At 40.7% G+C, this 23,488-nt stretch overlaps 1 protein-coding gene across 2 annotated transcripts in view; it reads right to left on the minus strand.

Moving 5' to 3' along the window:
• SLC30A5 (solute carrier family 30 member 5) overlaps window positions 1–22,035 on the minus strand; it is a 32,035-nt gene extending 10,000 nt beyond the window's left edge. Inside the window, exons 1-12 of one of the 2 annotated variants that reach the window (XM_074995479.1) lie at window positions 21,792–22,035; window positions 21,476–21,598; window positions 19,739–19,805; window positions 18,010–18,095; window positions 15,331–15,418; window positions 14,450–14,537; window positions 12,131–12,207; window positions 10,747–10,917; window positions 9,939–10,227; window positions 6,161–6,369; window positions 2,662–2,819; window positions 1,741–1,870 (exon numbers count right to left, since the gene is read on the minus strand). In XM_074995479.1, the coding sequence (XP_074851580.1) occupies window positions 1,741–1,870; window positions 2,662–2,819; window positions 6,161–6,369; window positions 9,939–10,227; window positions 10,747–10,917; window positions 12,131–12,207; window positions 14,450–14,537; window positions 15,331–15,418; window positions 18,010–18,095; window positions 19,739–19,805; window positions 21,476–21,598; window positions 21,792–21,868 (1,563 nt within the window). In that variant the 5' untranslated portion in view covers window positions 21,869–22,035. The remainder of the gene's footprint in view (window positions 1–1,740; window positions 1,871–2,661; window positions 2,820–6,160; window positions 6,370–9,938; window positions 10,228–10,746; window positions 10,918–12,130; window positions 12,208–14,449; window positions 14,538–15,330; window positions 15,419–18,009; window positions 18,096–19,738; window positions 19,806–21,475; window positions 21,599–21,791) is intronic. The other variant, XM_074995480.1, reaches the window with a different exon arrangement.
• Window positions 22,036–23,488: the final 1,453 nt, after the last annotated feature.

Genomic DNA, 23,488 nt, shown 5'->3' on the forward strand with positions numbered 1-23,488 from the left:
ACCTGGAGCTCCTTTTGAAAGGTAAGTCCTGGTGTGTGGGTGGGGTGGGGCAGGGGGGTTAAGCCTGGGGTGGGCGGAGGGTGGAGTTGAGCTGGATCCACGCATGCGTAGCAGGGGTTGAACTGGGGCGGGGGGAACGCGTGTGGTTGAACTAGAGCTACATGTGGGAGTGGTGAGCCGGAGCTGTGCTTGTGTGGCAAGCCAGGCTGCAGGGGGTTTGAAGTGGGGCTGCAGAGGGCGGGTTTGAACAAGGGCAGGTGGGTTGAACTGGAGCTGCATGTGGGCGTGGGGTGAGCCAGAGCCGCGCATGGGGGGTTTACAACCAGGGCAGAGTGGGGGAGAGGAGGGGTTGAGCTGGAGTCGGGGGTTTGAACCAGGGCTGGTGGGAGGTTCGAACTGGAGCCACGTGCACGGGTGGTGAGCTGGGGAGAGAGAGAGAGAGAGAGGGAGGGAGGGAGGGGTGGGGGGGGGGAGTTTGCTAGCTGGAGTTACATGAGGGGTGGGGGGCCAGAGCTGTGCACAGGTGGTGAGTGGGGCTGAGGAGGGGTGGGTTTGAAGCAGGGGTGGGCAGAATGTGATTTCTGAGTTGTTCATGTGAGTTAAGCGCAACTTGAAATTGCACATGTCAAGGGTTTATTGTATATTGGAGCATAAGCTTTTGTGGGAGCTTAAGCATTTCACATAAGCTGCAGCTGATGAAGAGGGTCTTTGCCCACAAAAAGTTTATGCTCCAATATATCTGTCAGTCTGTAAGGTGCCACAGGACTTCCTGTTGTTTTTGTGGATACAGACTAACACAGCTACCCCTTTGATACACAACATACACAGATAGAGCAAAGATAAGAAAAAGCATTACAGCTATACAATAACACTACAGTTGCCAAATAGGATAAACTCAGACACTGTGATTGACAAACTAATGACCTGCTTTGACTGATTTAGAGCCAGTTCACTGCATTTTATCATGGTTTTATCTAGAGGCACACCTATCATCACTCTAAAAAGTCAGCTAAGATAATAATTTAAGATAAATTACACTTCTTTCCATGTGCGTAATAGGAAGATCAAATAACAAAAGCCTCTTTTACAAAACTAGCCACTCTATTTCCCTTTCCAATCTTCAAACATTGTTTATTATAAAACTGAGTGTAATAAAGAATAACCTTTGTGATTTACCCTCTTTTATACATTTTGAAAGTTTTTTTTTTTTTTTTTTAAACAGGAGGAGGTGAAATATACAGAAGCAGGCAATATAATGAAGTTTTTATGTTTAAACACATGGACTTAATTCTGTCAGTCATTGTGGCTGGTTCTACACTTGCCCCCATCTTCGAAAGCGCATAGTAATCAGGGCGACAAGAGATTACTAATGAAGTGCTGCAGTGAATACACAGCACTTCATTAGGCTGATTTTCCCCCATGACAACTTCGAAGCATCAGACTTCAAAGTTGCTGTGGAGGAAAATTAGCCTAATGAAGTGCTGCTTATTCACTGCAGCACTTCATTAGTAATCTCCCGTCACTCTGATTACCCATGCCCCCGTTGAAGTTGGGGGCAAGTGTAGACAAGCCCTATACAATAGAAAGCAAAGGAACATTTTGAAGTCATATAATGCTTGGCATTATATAATTAGAGTTTCCACTGTTCGGATGAAGGGATCTTAATTTTAGTTAAGGAATAAATGTTCAATGGGAATAATTAAAATTGGTTGTAACAGAAGAAAATGATGAAAAACTTACAGTTAACATATTTGTATCTATGTCTGGAGGATCTACCAGTCTGGCAACAGATTCCATGAAGACGAAGAAAGCTATTACCATTAGGAAAAGGCCATTAATGAATCCAGAGAGAATTTCTACACGGCCATATCTGAAAGTGAACAAGTGGAATGTATGTTTAAGAAAGACTGAGAATACCTAAATTCAGTGCATCTGAAAATGTTATTTTGCATGTTCACGTGTTTAATATATTACCTTATTTTCAGGTCAGTTTGATTCTTCCACACATTATCTTAAACAGATTTGCTACACAATTATTTTTTGCTCTGTTTTGTGGCAGCACTCACAACGTAGTATGTGCTTTCTGCGCATAGCACAATACACCCCAAAAATCTTTTAATCAAAACCAAAATAAAGAGTTGGTAGGTAGACAGAAAGGGATAACAGCTGGCCATGTGGTAACTGGCCTTGTCTTCATAATAGAAAGTTTCAGTGATAACTTTCAATTGTAACTATAGTGCACACATTATAGTTGACAAGCTGGCTAGTGAATTTAGCCACACAATTGTGCTAATTTCATTGGGAGTTGCATGCCTAAATACCCCAGTCAATTCTGAGCGAGTATCTCATTGTGTGCATGTAGAAATTCCAAATCCAAATCCCTGCCTGCAATCATGCTGATACAACTTATTTTTCACATGTAAGATCTCATCTTGTTTTTGAAAAACTGACTGATCTAGATTGGCAAAATGGATTCATAACACTGACAGACATTTTTGGAGGATGGAGAAAGAGGGGGCAAAATAAAGTGTGAAACACTAAGTGCAATGAAAGCATTTCATATTAGGATCATACCCCTAAGTCCCTTGCATATAAAAGAGAAAGTGACTACCTACAACAGCATCTCTTTTCAAATAGTTATCTAAAAGTCATTGTACATACCCATATGAAAATATGCGGGTTGCTTTCCATCTAGTCATTAGAGCTGCAAAAAGTCCCATAACTAAAGCAGAACAATCGAAAAGCATATGAAATCCATCTGAGATTAGACCAAGGCTATTGGTCCACACTCCATAGAAGAGTTCCACAAAAGTGAAGGCCTAAAAATGAAAGCAAAATCTTGACTTTTTCTTGTACCATGTTCTGAGATGAAGCCGTGCTTTTATTCTGTATATACAGTTGCATGAAGCTCTGCCATAAAAGCACTACTAATTTTGGAAGGTTTAAATATCTCTGAGCAGTTTCTCTCTAGTCTTCTACAAAACAAAACAATGGATTGTTGTAGTGAGGCAATTGCCTCACAATGGTATGGAAGGGGCTTAAGCAACCTTGGAGAGATTGCACAGAGCCAAGCCAATGGGGAAAGAGCTCATTAACAGCCAAGAGGGAAAGGGCTTGTTGGAGTAGTCCAGATATAAAGGGATGTTCAGCAAAGCAGAGGGCAGTCTCTCTCTGGAAGGAGCAGCGGTGGCTGCTTACAACAACATTGGGCAGGTTCAGAGGAGCATGTGGAAGCTGAGCTGCTCCCTGACTGGGGACCCTGACACAAAGCCGGGAAGGTGCAGAGGCTACAGGGAAGTAGCCCAGGGAAACAGAGGAGGTTGACAGAAATATAGCACATGGCTACTATCTAGAAGGTCCAAGTCAGCACCCAATGTAGTGAGTGGGGTAGGATTTCTCCCCTCCACAACTGTCACAGGGAAGCATAGCCAATCCAGACTATTTTGCCCCTGAGGTTAGGGGCAAGACTTTGGCCACTGAGGCAGGTGCAAGGATTGAGGACTGCTGATTCCCCTGGAAATGGGGAGAACAGAACTGGGATGTAGTCAGAGGTCTGTGCCCTGAAAAGGATGCTGTGGTCCAGCTGAGATGTGGGGCCAAGATCCTGAAGAAGATGGGGACAGTGGAACATACAACACGTGTGATGGGAGGGTGTGCAGGAGCTGAACTGAGCTAATTCTCAGAACAACCAGCAGGGGGCCCACCATCGTGAGACTGGACCCTGTCACAATTGTAATACAATTTAATGCAAAAGTCAATGTAAATACAGACATTCTCTGTTGTACAAACTTAAATTTCTATAAAAGGCTTAACTATGTATGGAATATGTATGTATAGAATTCTTTATTTACAAACAAACCAATATAGACAGTGAGCAGGGAATTTCATGCCCATTGCCATGTCAACATAACTCTGAGCTGAGTTCCTGCACTGAAAGGACAATTTAATCTCTAAGCCCACTTAGTTCAGAGTGTGTCCACCAAAGCAGTCTACACGGAGACAATTACCATAGCAATTGATGCAAAATACGCATACAGCTGGAAGCCTGGCAATTTATCAATTAATTGTGCGAAGGCAATGTGAACAGTCAGATGAACAGTCTTGGTCAGTTCCATGGAGATGAAAGTTTCTAAACAAAATTTGTTTACATGTGTACATGTGTGTTTTAAGATCATGACTTTTTTCCATCCTGGAAAATTATGAATATCTGAAAATTGGACAGCTGTAGTTTATAAATGATTTTATCAAAGCTAGAGCACTCTAAGTGGTTAGCATCCACCTCGATAGCTGGTCTGGCCACCCAGCATGTATTGGCTACATAACACTCCTGCAGAGGAAAACACTCCTGTTAATTCTTTACAAAAGCATGCTTACTCAGTAATACAATTGTCCCCAACACTGAATATGAATTTCTTGAAATTAAGCATTACTTGGAAAAAAATCAAAAGGCTGTCTACCTAAGACCATCAGCTAATGTATGGCTTTAGCTCTAAACAGGTTTCAAAAAGCTGTTGCATGACGATTTAGTTTAACACAAGGTGGTTTTTCATTCACCACAAAATTTATTTATTGAAATAGCATTACAGAAATTGTTTCTATTTTCTTTGCTAAACAGATTTTAAGTAGTTTAGTATCAGAGCGGTAGCAGAGTTAGTCTGTACCTTCAAAAGCAACAAGAAGTCCTGTAGCACCTTATAGACTAACATATTTTGGAGCATAAGCTTTCATGGACAAAGACCTGCTTCATTAGATGAATGAGCGGGGAGTAACCCTCCTCTGAAACCCCCAACTCATGCATCTGATGAAGCAGGTCTTTGCCCACAAAAGCTTAAGCTCCAAAATACCTGTTCATCTATAAGGTGCCACAGGACTTCTTGTTGCTTTTTAAATAGTTTAGGAATTCTTCTTGAGAAGAAAGTGTAGGCTGATACCTGTCTCAGGTATCTCCCACTGCATGACCCATTACCATCTATAAATCTGTGTCTCTAATACCAAAGCTCTTTCCTAATCCTTCTCCAGTTCCTTCTTTCTCCATTAACATGCCCATTCTCTACATTCATATATTTGAAGTTGTCATTGGGCATGTCTACACTGCAATTAACCACCTGCAGTTAGCCTGTGTCAGCTGTCACAAGGCTCTGGCTGAGGTGCTGTTTAACTTTAGTTTCCAGTTCCAGGCTTCTGCCTGAGCTCTGGGACTATCCCATCCCTTGAGCCCAGAAGTCTATACTTTAATTATAACAGCCTCTTAGCCAGAGCCCTGTGAGGCTGAGTCAGCTGGAATGGGCCAGCCATGGCTGTCTCATTACAGTGTCTACATACCCTTTGATACTTAGTCCCCTCAGATCCAAACTTTTACACTCTTGGAAAATTATTTGAATTTTATTTGCTAACATTAGATTTGCATTGATTTATTTTGCATTTCAGTTAATGTAACCCAAGCCCATGCAGGTTCCCCATTTCACGCCTCTACTTCTGTCTACTCCAAAATGACACACTAAACCGATCTCCCTGTATTGATGTTGTCATCCTCTTTGAATGCTTCAAATAAGCTTCCCATCTTCTACCTAACTTGTAGGAACCAAAGCTCACTGCTGATATGTGCTAGGTCTTATGTGATCTCCCCTACTCTCCCACTATACCTTTAATCGTTGTCTCCTACCACCCATTGATTATTTTGTTTCGCTGTCATCTTTCATCTGTCATCCTGTCACATGCATTTGGAATTGTTTTTCAATTCTTATCCACCAATCGTTATCTCCACTTCAAGTCAATTTATTCCAAAATCCTTCATACCTTGATCTCTGTCTTGAAGTCAGTAAAGAGTGAGTGTCTTGTGCATATTAGATTGTTAGGTCTTCAGGGCAGGAAACAGGTGCCAGTCTTTGTATTCAGTGCTTTGTCATGGTATGTTTATATTGCAATAGTGCCCCAAAGAGTCGGACCCCTTGTGCTAGTCACTATACATATAAGACGCCATCACTATTCATATTAACATTATAACTCAAACTATCCTCTTGTCCAGCAGACCCAACAAAAAGATTCTACTAAATTAACTATGCCAAAAACAATTAACGCTCGTATTAAAGGTTCAGTAAATTTTAAAGAATGACTCCTTTTTCTACTATGATTTGTCATTAGGGTTAAAAAGCACACTTACCAGATTTAGGCACAAGAAGTAGAAAATCTGTCTAGAGTCAGACTCCTCAAGGATTTGTTTCAGTGACTCTTTAATAAACCGGGGTAATGACTGAGAACTATGCTGCAACGCATCACCCATAAAATTATATAGAGGAATGCCTTCAGGAGAATAGCCAATAAGAGTGCCTTTCTGCCCTTTCCTCGAGGGGGAGGACAGAACATTGGCAGCTGCAAAGAGAGGGAGAGAGAGGATTTTGTTGTTTTTAACCTTTTATAGCAAATTCATAATGCAAAGTGTTTTATTAATTATTAAAACTTCCACAAGCATATCAAGGTGGTGAAAGCTACCAACTTCGTTTTCAAGGCTACCATTACATTTTACTGTTTTGAACATTTCCATAAGCAAAGTGGATAAAAATAAAGGAAAAGAAAAAACTAACAAGATTTAAATTATATTTTAAATCAATAAAATACAAGATTTATTTTTAAATAAGTTACAAATTAAATCTCATCACAAACATGTAATATCTACACTCACAGTCGCATAAAAATTAAGGGCTCTTGTCCGTCCAGCCTAACTGCCAGCTTTTGCTTTGAAAGTTGAACTTTCAATTTCTGTTTCTCAGTAAAGTAACAGCGTGTAAAGACAGACACCAGCTGGATGGGACTGATTTTGTTCTGTGCTTATGTGGTGGTCCTGGGCTACACACTGCAGAGGAGTTAGTTAAGACATTGTTTAAAGGACAGAGACAATTTATAGGACGGACGAAAGCAGCATAGAAGGAACAGTGGAGTCGACCATAAAGAAAGAGAGAAGACATTATTCAGCACACGCACACGCTGCTTCCTATATTCCTCCACACTTTTGCCTCAGGGAAAAAAAAACTGTCATGCCTTCTGGGCATAAGAGAGACCCTTTCTGGGACCATGTTGAATAAATGTATTCCTTGGGTAAGAGCGGAAAAATGTACCAAGTGTAAACACTGCAAGATGATGATGCAGGGCCTAATTGCAAGAAACAATCATAGGGAAAACTGCTTATTAGGAGAAAATGATGCGGATATGTTTGAAGAACAAATGTTGACCAACTGGTTAGTAACTTTAATAATTCACTTTGCAATGCATCATTTTTCCATGCCTTTTAGTATAATACTGTGATTGAAAATGTACATTTCCATGCTGTTTGCTATGTTGGATGTTACTAGCAAAAAATAAAGTTTATCTTAAATAATCCATATGTCTTAGTTAAGTAGGTTTAGAATCTATAACCTAAGTATAGGGTTCACAAAAATGCAGCATGATATCTAGAGTTTCCAGTTGCCATTGTCATTTTCTTATTTAATATTGTATAATACAGACCCCTTATTTTGGAACAGCATAATCACAGACCATAACGGTGATGCTATAAATCTATTCCCTGTTTCACTTCAGCATAACTCAGCTTTCCCAATGAAACCCCATTCTTCACTAGCTTTTTCAAAAAAAGTGCCAGTGAGTTCATTAGGGCTTACTCCAAAACGAAATGCACTCCAAGTATAGTCAGTCTTGGCTTGTTTGGTAATTTGGAACCATATCTGCATCCTTGCTTAAAAAAAATGTATATGATAACTGAACAATAGAGTGAGAAGCACTAAGAACAACTATTCAAAAATCATTTTTGAATTTTGTTTCAGAATGCCATTTAAGCACAAGAAAGTCTTTGTACAACACCTTCAGAGTCATCCGTTGGTACTTTTAACAGCAATGGTGCAACTAAACTTATTGCATACAAAAAGTATCAATAGCAAGCAAAGTATTTCTATTATTCCGTAAAACAATCACCATGGATGGATTTGTAGTAAGGACCTGCAAATACGAACAAGACACCATCGATGAAAAGATTGCATGGTTCATTTATGCCACAAATTCTCCTGTTTGTATTGCTAACAATAAACACCTTAACATGGTTCAGTCCTTACAACCAAACTACATTCCACGTGGTAGAGCACATATGGGTGTAAGGTTGCTAGATAAAGTGCATGAGAAGGAACTTGAACACTGCAAAAATACTGAGGAGATATTTGGCAGCTGAAGCCTTAATGGGTGGAGCAATGTGTACATTGATCCAGTAACAACAAAATATGGGGTTCCATACCTTTCCTGACATATGTTGTTTCTGAAATGCCCACAACAACAGAATATTTAAAAGAAGTTGCAGTGAAAGTTGTAACAAAGTGTGAACAAAAAGTTCAACTATCACGTGCAGTTTTGTCACAGTCAATGCTGCAAACATGGTAAAGATGAGAAGATACTCTGAAGAAACAAAACAACATTTGGCTGCAGTGCCAATTTAATGCATCTTTTAGCCAAAGACTCAAGTACATCCTCTCCAGGAATAAAAAGAAAATGTTGTTGAAATCACAAAATACTTCTGTAACAACCATTTTATTTCCACTTCAGTGAAGAGAGCAGGAGCAGAAGGATCCAAACTAATTCTCTCTCAGCACGTTTGAAGTATTCTGCGGATGACTGTTTTGAACAATTTAATAAGAACTGGCCTAGTCTCATAAAATTTTGTAAAGCCACAATTAAATAGATCTCATCCAATGTATCTAATGTTGGATTAAAGAGGAATGTAGAGGATGTGCTCAGTACACTAAAACTTATTACTGATAGCCTTGAACAAACCTCAGCGAAATTGCTGGTGCACTGCTCATGCTGTTGAAATCTGGAAAGCACTTCAAAAAATGTTGATGAAAGAAATCTCACCAAAAACCTGCAAACACTAACTCTACTTCATCTTCCTGCAAACATTCTTAACCCCAGATGTAAAGGTACAGTCTTAACTGCTGAAGCGGCTGCTGCTGCCGCTGACATGACATAAGCAGCTCAACATCACTCCTCAGTTATCCCAGTCATAACAAATTTCTGGGCTGGAGTGAAACCATTTGATCAATACATGTTTCCAGATGATTTGAACAAAGGCACTCCCCCGAATTGGCCTGAATTCCCTTAAAATAGAGTTCCTTCAGTTGCTAACTCAACTTTTCACAGCAGTAGTTTCTTTTGCAAACAGAGAGAATATTTTCATCGTTTGGTATTATTCAATTAAAGCTAAGAAAACTGACCCAGCTGAAAAGGCAAGAAATTTCATATTTCTATTTCAATTTTTGAATTAAAATGACAATGTGAGAGAGGAAAATGAGAGCTAGTTGTACAAGTTTTTAGGACATGACATGTTTAGTGTTCTAAGGGCTTGTCTGTTAGAATAAATAAAAATTTGAAAACAAAAAGAGAGCTTAAGGACTACCATCAACCAGCATCTTTAGAGACTGCTGCAAATGCAAATGTAAAACATTTATCTAACATTTAGCTTAATAAAATACAAGGGCTATTGTGTGTTGTGCAATCTAGTTCTTACTACTTCTAATGTACTGCTGCTGCACCTGCAGCTTAACACAGGTAATGAGTATTTATTTCTGAAATTAATAAAAATCAACCTAAAAATTTACACAACTTATACCCTCTTTAGATATTGTAAAACGCTGTACCAATGTGTAAATGAACATGTTTTAGGGATAAGATTTGCACCATTGCATAAGAAATGTGAGGTATCACTGGGAAACCTGATTTAAACCACCCAGTACACTGGGATGTGCATCGTTTTTGTAGACAGTGAATAATGAACATAGCTGTGGAATGAAATCCATAGAAGCAACTGTGGTGGAATTCTACAGGGAAATATTTTTGGCATCCTTCCAGTAATATATAACTATTTTCACTGGTTTATCATTGAAAGGAAGAAATGGAATACATACATAAAATGAAGAAAATGGCACTCACTACCACTCCTCCAGAAAGCACATGCTCTGTGATTTCATGGTGGGCTGGTTTGTTCACAGTACGAAGATGATCGGTTATTGGATGTGTCCAGAAGCTGCCAAAGAGCAATGCACTAATCAAAATGAACAGCGATCCATAACGGGCACACTTTGAGGCTTCCATCTTGACCGAACATATGGAGTCCACATAAAAATCCAAGATCACGACGAAAAAGATAACTGTTACGAAAGGCATGATGAGAGAGGACCAGGATTCTACTTTACTCTGTGATAAAAAGAACAAATTCTTAGTAGCACTCATCACAAGTTGGCAGCACCTACATATAGTACCAGATGTATCTAGTATTTACTCTACTGCACTTTCACTATTCATTAGACACTTTTAGGAAATTAATGAAGTTGATTTGCTATATAAGTGTTTTCTATTGATTTACTTGTACAGCAAAAGATAGTGGTGAAAAACCTCAAAGTGAGAACATGTATTTCCCGTAGGGAAACAATCTCTCTCTCTCAATATATTCTTCATCAGCGGTGCTGTCATGTTACTAGAGAAAAACTACTGCAAGCAGTCCAAAATAGCCTCTTATGACTATTGAGAGATCATACCCCAAAAAAATTTACACAGAAGTAGGTATAAGAAATACCGCGCATATGAAAACTACACATTTTTCAAACAAAAGTCTCAATGTAAGGTTTTTGTAAAAGAAAGGCATATGATGCAGTTTATAAATTCAGTTTTAGAATATCATTCACTTTTGCCAACAAACACTTGCCATGATGTTACCTCAATTGTTAGAGATAGGACGATGACCCATGGGCACAACAGAAGAACGGAAACAAGATGAGACAAAGCTTGAAGACGCTTGGCTCCACCTACATCTACAGAAAGCTTTCGGGAAGCCACATGAAAACCAACCTTGCAACACAATGCCAGTACCAGCAACAGCACGCCACCCTGGAACACAAAGAGATCTTAGTAGTAGTACTAGAGTCAATTACCTCGTTCCAGTAGAAGTAGTATCTATGATAGAATATTAATATTTTTTCCTTATGTCCTCCATTTATGTATTTGAGGCAAGGCAGACAGGGAATTCCCCCTCCTTCATTCCTCCCGTCTCCCTAGCCAAAAATAAAGCTTTATGTGTAACCGTAATGTTTTATGACTTTTAGTCTACAGACCATCGTAATTTCTAACTGGAACCAAAACTTTAATTTCCCTGGCCAGTCTCACTTCTTCCATTCACAAAAAGTAACACATTGGAAACATTTAGAAATAAACTGGAATCATCAAAATATAAAGTTACTCTGCTCTCCATCTATGTTTTCCATACCCTTTGTATTTATCAACCTTCACTTCAGCCCTGTGTCATTTCTTTACAAATTGTTCCCTAATCTTTATAAAATATATTTGCATATACAGAATTAGTTTCTCATATTTGTTAGGTCTAATCTACCCTGTGCTAGGTTAATCAATTTAACTTACAAATAATAAACAAGTCTCTAAGAAGGTACATGACTGCTTGCTATTGGTGAAGCTACAGACTAACAGCTACTCCTGACACCAACTTCACTTAACTCATCTGTTTGATTTATTTTCAAATAATGTTGGTGTTTTCTATCTTTGTCAGAAATTCACTATTTTCTTTTGGTTTCTCAGTGCAGCAGTTCCAGCAACAGAACCAACTGATGAGTGACAGGTAGTCTCCCCCCGCCACGCAGCAGTAAGCCGCAGACATCATGATTCTGACACTTTACTCACTAAAAAGTCCATTAATTAAAATAGTGCTACAGGGAAAATTAGAGAACAAGTCATCTTGTGGCACCTTGAAGACTAACAGACACTTTGGAGCATAAACTTTCATAGGCAAAGGCCTGCTTTGTCAGATACATGAGTATTATAAGGGAGAATTAGGTATCACACAACTCAGATGAGGAGATCAGGATCTGATGCTTAGGCTCCAGGTAGAGTGGGAAAGAGACAGCTATATAAGATGATATCTAAGGGACCACTGAAAAAATTATTTCAAGTGAAAAAGGAACAAATTTATGTATTGTGTACTATAGCAAAGTGCTACTCAGTAAATAGTGGATAGGACATTTTGAATACCCTTTCTTCAAACACACAATTCAATAATTCAGGTTGTAGGTTGGAGAAGAAAGCAATTTACCTTGTGATCTGCAACTCCTAGGAAAGCAATGATTGTATAAAGAACATGGGTAAGAGCACTATCATGATGTCCTTCAGCTAAACAAATTAAGTTAAGGAAAATTCTCCCAGTGAACACTCTTCCTACTGCTCAACCACATCTCAACAGAATTAATAGCACCTCATCCGATATTATCTAAAAATACAGAAAACCCAGCTATGGGTATGCCAGAGGTCCAGAAACTGTAAACACCACAGGAGATCAGCAGTGGACTCAATGTACATTTAAAGTAAGTACAATTTGAATCAAACAAAGCTTTGAAGTTTAGATAATTTTAAACTGTAGAAGTCCATGTATCTGTTGCTTCCATAGGGAAAATATACAAAATATCCAGTGACAGAACTTCAGCTTATGCAAAATATTTAGTCTTGATATTGGTGTTGAATCTGACAATTATGTGGATGAACTAGATACCAGAAATAAACTTATGATTTTTCACCTGAAGCATTACAATATTTATCACTGAAATGTCAAAAGTATGAACAATTCTATTAATAGACAGCCTTTAAGAGTATCCAAACAAAAAATTAAATTTGACAAAATTTAATGAATTTGACAAAAAGAGGGGCAATCAAGAAGAGTTTTAAAAAATTATTCCTGTGAACTGGTAAAATTTGTGTTTTAGACCAATTTCACTTGCTTCTTACAGAAAGTGAAGGAAAACAACTAGTAAGACTGTGTGAGGATGAGAGACCATGCAAAATAAATATGAAATTCAAGAGTTATCTTGAGTTTGGTTAAGAAACTTAAGTGTTGTAAAGGAAGACCCTTACCAGCAATAAGAAGGAAAACTTGAAAATAACTTAAGAAGGCCAAAACGAATGGATTAGAGAGAATGTTTGGCTCAAAAAAAACATGAGAAACAGGAAAGTTTCTAAAAAGGCAGCCTTCTTAACCTTTCAAATTTTTGAGATGCTAAGAAACCAAAGACAGAGGCCAACTGGGAGTTGAGATTACTGAGACAGTCAAACAAACTTTTGTCTTTCAGATGTGAAAGGCCCTCAAGATGGCTGATCACCTAACCACGCTTTAAGACCCAACTAGATACTTGAGTCAAAATTTTTAACAGAGCGTGTCTAAAATTAGGAACTCCTACATACAGACACCAAAGCTGAGTTGTTTTCTGATGGCGTGTTTATACTGCCTAATTAACCAGAGCTGTTACTGTGGTTTTAATCTCCTTATGTCTACAGACAAAAACCTTTCCTTCAGGTTTGGAAATGCTTTAAGCATGGTTAATCTTACCTAGTACAGTGTGTAGACCCCAAGACCCTCTAACTTAGTCTGAGCCCATAAAATTTGCAATGAGGAACCACTTGAGTGCTGATAGGCTTCTAATGCCCTTCCCACAATTCTTCCCAAAGGGCAGACAAGCTCTTCTGCACCTAACAAACTGAATGAAAAAAAATATTTGCACATCTCAGCACTAAGAACCATGGCACATATCCCAGACACACAAGGGAGTCCAGAAACAGAGAGGACACAAACACATGGGTTCAGCTTTGCAGTGGGGAGATTCACCCCAGGCTAGGCTAATCCAGGTGCCAATCCATGCAGGTTACCTGTGCAATATAGACATACTGGACAAGTCTACGCTAGCAAGTTCTTTCAAAACATTTTTGGAAACTTTTTGGCCCTTTCTAAAGATCCCACAGAGCATCCACACACAAAAAAAGTGTTCTTTCAAAAGTAAATCGAAAGAATGAAACACTCCTTTTGAAAGTGCTCTTCCACTTCCATTTCAGGAAGAACATCTTTTGAAAGAAAATGTGTGTAGATACTCTTCAGAGCCCTTCATTCGAAAGAGCAGTCCTGCTGGCACCTGATTTTGAAAGAGCGGGGTGTTCTGGATGCTCTCTTTTGAAAGAGCAGATGACTCTTCTGATCCACTTTTTTTTGTGTGTGGACACACTCTTTTGAAAGAAGTTCTTTTGGAAGAGACCTTACGGAAGGCTTCTTTCGAAAGATCTCTGTAGTGTAGACATAGCCACTATGAGGTGCTGAGCATCCACAATTTCTGGGAAATAGGCTTCAAGCTTTCGCTGATGAGGAAACTCGGAGAAGCTTCTAGTTAGCTGAAAGGGCTTGGTAATCAACTAATTTGGGATTTTTTCCCATCATGTTAATTTAAACTAATTATTTATAGCTGATGCTTTATCACTAAAGTTAAAATGATTATTTCCTCCTATCTCCAGTCATGAGTACAAAGCTCCAGATGGGAAAATGCAGCTGAAACAAGGCTAACTTACATGTTTACGCCAAACACATAAGAAAGGATACGATGTTCTGCAATTTTAGCCATGAGATCATCATTATCAAAAAGCAACAAGCAGATCACAGCAATGATGAAAAAAGCAGCACCTCTTGTCTGGAAAGACAACAAAAGATCATGAATTTAAAATGGCTAATTTGGATGACAAACACTGAAAGATGTTTTTGTTTTGTATTTTTAAAGAAGGGGGGTGTTCCCTTCCCCACAGATGTACCATGTAAGTGTGAACATGAGGAAAAACAAAGCTAAAACAAAATACTTTTGGGGAAACTCATCTTGGTTAAAAAAATACAGCTTCTAAGCAGACTTGTTAGAGGACTTTGGGCAAGTCACAGCAGTTCTGTTCCCCTCTTCCCCCACCATTGTAAAATTTGCTTCCTTTGCAAAGCACACTGAAATCTACAGATGAAAAGTATAAATTAATTTGTCTTGAGAAGGTACCATGGTTGCTGTATGGCCTTGGGAATATCACCTAATCATGTTGTATTTCAGATAAAACATCCATAAGATGAGAATATTTCCTTGTTTCTCTGATCACAGAGATTTGAAACTTTATTTACTAGCATCTGCATTTAGAAGTTCTTGGAAAGAAAGTGATATTGAAATGCAAAATAACATTTAGTTTCTGCTGAATACAAATGAACTCCTTGCATGTCTTCTTCATCGTGTATGTACAACACCTATCTATGTTGCTACTCTTGGTGTGCCACCTGTTCCTGTTTTAACTGAATAAATACACTTAAAATATACATAATTTACCTAAACCACTTATCAATTTGAGTCAGAAGCAATTAGGTTTACCTCTACTGAATTCCTGAATATTTGTTATCTATTATAGAATTATAGTTCTAAATGTAACTTTATTTTCAACACAAATATATTTAAATACCTTTGATGGTCCTCCTCCTGAACTTGTGAACAATACACTAAGCAGCGAGACAACAACAACATCACTGTGCTCAAACAGCAACAATGTCCTACAAAACGAGAAAGACACCAATTTTTATCATGTCAGTTTCAATGTACTGCACCAGCTTGGCATCCCTGGTTTCAACTAAAAATTAAATGGGAAGTCAAGGACTTATTCTATGGTTTCATAGTAACACTGTGCAGTTCAAAAATGTGTAGTCTAGTCCAATGATCCAGCTGTTGAAAGGACTCTAGCATGATGACAAGTCACATAAAAACACCTATTTTCTAGCTCAAACCATAGATCATATAATTGAGTAATAACTACCTAAACGTTTGTAAACAGTAGCATGTGTTAGAGCACCAAGAATTACTGTTCCTATTACAAAAACATCTGATAAAATTGAGGTTCACTGTTCTCTGGCTGGGAATAGGACCCTTTCTTTTACCTTAACTTCTGATTACCGAGGATTTGATTTTCACTACTCTGCCATCTCATACAACCTTCTCAATGCTGAAAACTTATAGCTCTCAGTTTTGGGTCCTCATCCCCCATTCATAACTCCAGTGACTTCCTTTATGTCTGGTAACTTTCCCAAGCTGCAGAAGTTTGCAAGTGACTGCCCATAGTTTTCTTACTAGCGGCAGTAAAACTTACTACAAGACACACAATTTTTACTTCTGCTTTGGAAAACTTCTAGCATTCAAAGACTCTGGAACTTTCAGCTGATCTGAGAAACAGCAGTAAAGCTACCTTTGCTGTCATAAGAGCTGAACACTTATTTTTAAAGACAAACAAAAGCTTAACTTTTGCAGAATTTGATAGCTTTAGGCCCCGTCTTCACACATTCACTCAGGGAGAAAAAGCAGTTCTGTAGCACCTTAAAGACTAACAACTTTATTTATAAGGTAAATATTTTTCATGAGTAATACGCACTTCAAATCAAGTACTGGAGTAGAGGAATAGGTCAGTGCTTAAAGCACTGGCCTTGTAAACCCAAGGTTGAGAGTTCAGCCTCTGAAAGGCCTGAGGTAGGTTAGATTTTTAAAAAAAGGAGGGAGGGGGCATGGCAGGGGCAGGGATGGCAACAGGTCCTGCTGTGAGTGCAGAGGACTGGACTCAATCTCTCAAGCTCCCTTCCAGTTTGATGATATGGGTATTACCCATGTAAGCTCATTTCCTAATTAATAAAATCCTTAGTGTTAAGGTGCTACAGGACTGCTTGTGTTTTGTGAAGCTACAGACTAACACAGCTACCAACCCACTCAGAGAGAGGGTCTCTTAGAACTTTCCACTGCCAGGAATTCCAGTGTCATCCTTTTATCAGATCCTTTCTGAATCTGCCAAGATTACCACTTAATGAACTAAAGGGACAATCACCACGGTCCCACCATATTCCATGGGCATGAAAAATGCATCATGTAAAATCTGGTCTCCCCCCCTCATGAAATCTGCTCTTTTGTGTGCTTTTATCCTATACTTTAGGTTGAACCTTTCTAGTTTGGCACTCTGGTATGGCAACATCCATGGTCCTGCATGATTGTAGTTAGCTGGATGTCTACTTATAAGGGTTTGGCCAAATTTATCCTGATACCGTAAAGTTCGTTGACAGCCACCAGTCATGGCTCTTAATGTTCTAAACTATTGTTTAGCTCTAATTTACACACCCAATACTTTCTAAGAGCCCAGTAAGCAATGGAAGTGTTGGTAATGCAGCTAGACAACACTGACCTCATCTGGTTTGTCAAATTCTCTAGTTCACCACCAGTCAGGTTCCAAGAATACCAAACTAGGGAGGTTCAACCTATATATAAATTTCACAGTGGAGACCAACATTTCTGAAATTGGGGGTCCTGACACAAAAGGAAGTGTGTGTGTGGGGGGGGGGAGGATTACAGGGTAAGTTTTGGGGGAGAGGGTCATAGTATTGTCATCCTTACTTTTGCACTGCCTTCAGAGCTGGATGACCATGGAACAGCAGGTGTTGGCCTTGCACCCAGCTCTGCAGCCAGCAATGCAGAAGGATGGCAATACCATACTCTTGACATTCCTTTTTCCGTGCTGCTGGTGGCAGTGGGTCTGACTTCAGAGCCGAGCGCCTGGCCAGCAACTGTTGCTTTCCAGCTTCTCAGATCTAAAAGGCAGTGCCTCTGTCAACAGCAGTACAGAAGTAATGGTAGCAGTACTGCAACTCTCTCTGTACAATAATTTTGTGGCCCTGCACCCACAACTCTTTTTTTGGTCAGGACCCCTATAATTTAACACTGAAATTTCAGATTTAAACATCTGTAACAATGAGATTTATAGTTTTTAAAGACACATGACTCTGAAATTGATCAAAATGGACTGTGAATTTGATACGGCCCTAACCATTGGTGAATGATGCAAGTCTCTCCACAGACCCAAGACTATTATCACCACCACTGTGCAGTTGGCCCCTTCACACTATAACAGTAAACTAGGATGTCCTGCAGTAAACCAGACTGAATAATGGCTGCTCATCTGAGCATTTATTTTTTTATAAACAAAAACATTTCTTTCAAACACTCTTCATGGAAAAAAAAGAAATTGTGTGTGCAGAATTGCCATTTCAAATAACTGTAAAACTAATTGTATTAGCTTATACTAACAAAGTATGCTTTCAGGCATATGCATTACCTGAGGGGTCCAGAGAGAGTGAGGCCAAAAAACCACAAAAGGGAAATGATACAGCCAACAATGGCATGTTTAACTATTTTGATCCACTATAAAAGAAAAACATTTTATTAACATTTTCTGCAATTAAAAAAAAATGTTAAATTCAATTCACATACCAACCACTACATTAAAATATATTCTGTAGAGCATCTTCAGAAATTAAGAACACTCTAACTGGTCTTGACTACTTCACAATGCCCCATTATATTTAAGTTTGGAAGGAAATTTTATGGTAAATTCTTTATACCTATCATTTTCTATCACAGCAGCAAGTTCTTTTAATGTAGTTTTAGTCCCCTTTAAAAAAACCAACATGGGTTACAGTAGTTAGTCTGAAGTCAAATTTACTTAATAGTCCATAAATGCCAATACTCCATGTATTAAATAATAAAATAAATCTGACAAGCATGCACAGTGCTCGGTAAAGCTGTTCAAAGTTACAAGACCAAGGCCTTGACCCTACAAATAAATACTTACATATGTGCTTGATTTTCATCCCAAGGAGCAGTTCTACTGAAGTCAACTGGGACTACTTATATGGTTATAATTAAGCATGCACCTGAGATCTGAAGAATTATGATTTTAGAACTCAATCAAGAGATGAAGCTCAAGTTTTAATAAAACTACTTAGGATGTGTTTTAGTGAGACAAAGTGGGTAAGAAGTTCTTTTGGTCCAATAAAAAATATTAACTCATCCACCAAGGTCTCTCTAATATAAATAAATGGAGATACACATCTCATAGAACTGAAAGGGACCGCAGGAGGTCATCCAGTCCAGCCCCCTGTCCTCTTAGCAGAACTAAGCACTATCCCATCCCCCCTACTTTTTTTTTTAAATCTATTTGCGCCCCAGACTCCTAAATGGCTCTCTCAAGGATTGAGCTCAAAACCCTGGGTTGGCAGGCCAATGCTCAAACCACTGAGCTATCCCAATATGGCTACATTAATACTGCAAACAATAGATGTATTTTCTTGTTTTAAACCAAACAACTACAGAAAATTAGATGTAATTTGTATTTTTAGATAATCTACTCAAATTATTCTTACTCCAAAATCTTAAAAATCCAAAATGTGAGTTAAAATCAAATTAAAACCCTTAACAGATGTTTTCTCCTGATGTATGACCAAACCAATAAATTTAATCCCCCTCTAACTTTTGTTTAAAATTCTGTCATGAGCTTTCTGAACTCAGATTTATTTTTAGGACATTTCTTTAAATGAGTTCAGATCCTCCTTACTAAATACATTCCAAACTACTATGCAGTGGCAAAATAATTAATTTTATATAAATGAATATGAATGTGGGGGAATGGGAAGGGAAGAGAAGGGGTCATGACAGAATTTCTCTCTTTTCATATTTAAGACTCCATTCTGAAAACTGCTCTGACTCCTCAGCACTGTGGGAGAAGCACACAGGGGCTGAAGAGATGATGGCTCAGACTCTCCCTCACACAATAGAGTCCCTTTGCCATCTCTTTCCCCTCACCAGCATAGGGAATGGGTGGAGGAGGACTTGCACTCTTAAGTCACTCAGGTGATTTTGAAAATCCTAGCCACATTTTTCAGATGAAACCAGAAACATCCCTTTCATTTCCATGGAGCCACTAGACATTCTAATAGAGCCATTATTCATATTGTCCCAGGGTATCTAAAAGTAAGTGTTCAAGCATTAAGTATAAATTAACTCACCTGGCGCTTGGTTACAGGTTTTCCAGAAGAAAATGGCTTTTGAAACAAAACCATAAAAAAAGCAGACCTATTGCGGGGAGAGATAATCTCCATTAGTGTACTATTTTAAGCACACTGGCACTGAAGTTCAAATGTAGCTATTTGATTATTCAAACCAGTTCTAGGCAATCATTTCTCTCCCTGTACAAGTAATTATGTTACAGCTCTATTTGTATTTTAAATTATTGGTACCTGGCTTTTTCTAGAGGGAAAAACAATTGGGATTCAATCTGTTTCTGTTCCCCCTACCTCATTTCGGCTTTTCAAGTAGCCATAAACTTTGGTATGCTATTCATAACAAGTGAATTTTAGCTCTGGCTTTGTTTGCCATAAAGGCCTGGGAAAGGATAGCCAAATGGTTGTTAATTCACACTTAACCGGGACTGAAGCAAGAAAACGTGTAGAAAAGATTAGAGTTTTGAAAAGGAGCTTGGTTAAATAATTCTGTTGTCAGATTTTCATTTCTAAGGTGCCTCATCTGAAGGTTTCTGAGTATATAAGATCTAAATATAGCCACTCACACACACCTCTACTATACCTGGTCTGACACAGTAAACCCAATATCCTACCTTCCCAACAACCAGAAAAGAAAAGGAAAAAAAAGATGATGTTCTTAGGGAAAAGACAAGCAAAAACCCCAAAAGTGGGGGCGGCAGAGGGACAAGCACCTCAGAACATAAGGTAACTGGTATTAACAAATGTTGTCAAGTTATAGCACAACTTTCATAACTCATTATGAGCTAAACTTAAATTAGCACAGGTTGAACCTCTCTAATCTCGTACCCTCAGGACCTGAGCAGTTTGTTGAACCAGAGAATTTGCTGAACCACAGGAGACCGATATTATCTAGCACCATTACCAACATTTCCACACTTACCGGGCTCGTATAAGACACTTAGAGCTAAACATCATCAGAAAACACTAAAACCCAGGTCTGGTGGTTGTAAACAAATGTTACTCGACCATAGAAAACTTTGCCACACGCATGACAAGTGGACATCGCCGAATCACAATCATGCCAGACCATGGATGTTGCCTAAACATTGCGTGCTGGGTTACAGAGGTTCAACCTGTATGGTCTTGCTACCAGCAAAGCTATTAATGACAACTGATTCAAGAACAGAGAACAGTTAGGCTTCCATCCAAATATAAGGATAATGCAAGGATAACCACATTGATCTCAGTTTTATTTAACGAAATGTTCTTGTTACAGACTTACTCCCTTTACTCAGTATTTACCCTATGTTTAAAAACAGCAGCTATAAGTACTTTAATGAATGTATTTTTAAAAAAAATCCTCCTTCCCTACAGTTTCTCAAATTACAGTAAATATACTTCAAAGATTAGGATTCAGGATATTACTGATTCCATTGAGATATTTTTCCTCTCAAATTCAGCGACTATTACCAGAACTGGGGATCAATCACTTTAAATGCATTCACCGTTGTATATCTATTATCAGTTAAATAAACGATAGCTTCATACAGCTGTGCATCACACCACAAATCCTTTTACCATCCAAAGCCAGAGTATACAAACTTGCTTGTCGTCTTATGAATGAAACTTTTCTTCCCCTTTCAGAATGAATCTTCTATAAATACTAAAGGGCAGAAACCCACGTATTCACTGCCATTAAACTAGCCCCAGAGAAAGAAGCTGCGGCAGTGCTATAAAAGGCGTAAGCAACGGCTCCCTTACCCCAGCTGCACTAGGAAGAGAAACTGGACAAGGTGGACCACTTTCAGGAGATCGTAGGATTCAAAGAGCCCCAGCGCCTTTAAGAACTTGGTCAGACACAGCAGCACAATGTATCTAGTCAGCCTGCAAAAGAGCAAAAGGTCACGGGCATTTCCTCAGCAGGGGCACAGGGGGGAACGAGATCCAGCCGGGCTAAATGCGGCCATGGGCGGCCAGCGCAGACCCTCCCCTCGCCCCCGGCCGGCGGACCGAGCCGAGGCCCAGCGACCCGCGCTCTGGGTCTGAGCCACTTCCTCGCGCGCGGAGTGGCAGTTACCGGGCGCTGGGCACATCCACAGGCCCCAGCCCGCCGCCACCGCCGGCCAGGGCCTCGCTGCTGTAACTCTCCTCCATGCCGGGCCTCAGGAGCCGCAGCGCCCGCCTCCCCGGCCGCGGCGCCTCCTCATCCTCCGCCCGCGGCGCGCTGGGGCCGGCCGGGCGCGCTCACGCGCCGCGCTCGAAAGGCAGGCAAGGCCAGCAGGCCGCGGCCCGCAGCGGAACTTGCAACAGCGGAGCCGGGCAGCCACGTCCTCAGCGGCCGGAACTCCCCACTACAGCACGGCAGGCGGGGGAGCGGCCTCCCCCTCCCCGGCCAATGGATGCGGCCGGCCAGCCACAGGGCCGGGCACGCTGCAGCGCCACCTGTCGGCCTGGGGTGGTAGCGGAGCGCTGTTGCTGCTCTGTGAGGCTCATATGGCCAGGCCCCTCCGACCTATGTCCCATATGAGTCTCCCCCTCCCCCACTGACCCTCTTGTCCTGCCGGCCCCTTCTCCCTCAGGGTCCGCATGCAGCGCGGCATGCCCGGCGCGGGCCTCTCCCTTCCCCACCCGCTCATGGAGTCTGGCAGCTCCCCCGTGCTCTGGGTCCCCTACTGCCGCAACCAGCGCCACCGCCTCCGCGTCCCCCCCGTCTGCTCCTAGCTCTGGGGAAGAGTTAGCGGGTCCTCAGCACCTCCCGCAGCCACGCCCCCTCGTCCCCAGCGCCTCCCAGCTGCAGGTGACTCCAGTGCTCAGCTCCCGCTCACCCGGCTGGTTGCAGGGCTTTCCTGGGTGCCCTTGGAAAGAAGGGGAGGAGTAGGGCTCGAGGAGGCAGGGAAGACGCTTGGGGGTCAGAGAGATGCACACACATCTCATAGAGCTGGAAGGGACCTCATCAAGTCCAGTCCCCTGCCCTCTTGGCAGGAGTAAGCACCATCCCTCCCCACCCCATTTGCTTCAAATTCCTAAATGGCCCCTTCAGTGATTGAACTCACAGGCCTGGGTTTAGCAGGCCAATGCTCAAACCACTGAGCTATAACTCCCTGCTATGGGGTGGGGTGGGGTGGGCAGATTTTTTTCTGTCCACATGTGGAATGCATTTTTATGTGCACTGAGGGATGTGGGAATGTGCATCACCAGCAGACACATAACCCAGGTGTGGGTGCTTGGCTAACCAGCTGGACAGTATTTGAATTTTTTGTCAGTGGCAGCAGAGTCACAGTTTACAGCTAACACTGCCTGGTTCCCTTCTTAGACCAAACTTCCTGTACAGAGCCAGACCCACATCCCTCCATCAGCTGAACTGAACCAGACCCATGTTCCAAACCTTCTGCACAGAACCAGACCCACATCCCTCCATCAGCTGAACTGAACCAGGCCCATCTTCCAACCTAGGCTGGGGTGGCGGAGGGTGGATGGGATGACTGAATTGTGGGAGGTCCAGATTTCCCCATGTGTGCTGGTGGTGCGAGGGCAGAGTGAATTTGGGGATTTCCAGTCTCTCACAAAGGTGCTGGGGGGGCGGGGGGGATAAGAGGAAGGGTGAACTGTGTCTCCCGTTGTTCTGTGGGACAGGGCTGAGGAGTCTTACTAAAACAAAGAGCACCCAGAAGTCAGGGTGTTCATCCACTGGGTGCTAGTGCCTCCTCCTGTCCAGGATGATATGGGACTCCCAGGGTCCCCAGACTTTACATTCAAATATTGGTAGGTCCAGGG

The sequence above is a fragment of the Carettochelys insculpta genome, chromosome 5 (genome assembly GCF_033958435.1).
Source record: "Carettochelys insculpta isolate YL-2023 chromosome 5, ASM3395843v1, whole genome shotgun sequence".
Taxonomy (NCBI): Eukaryota; Metazoa; Chordata; order Testudines; family Carettochelyidae; genus Carettochelys; species Carettochelys insculpta.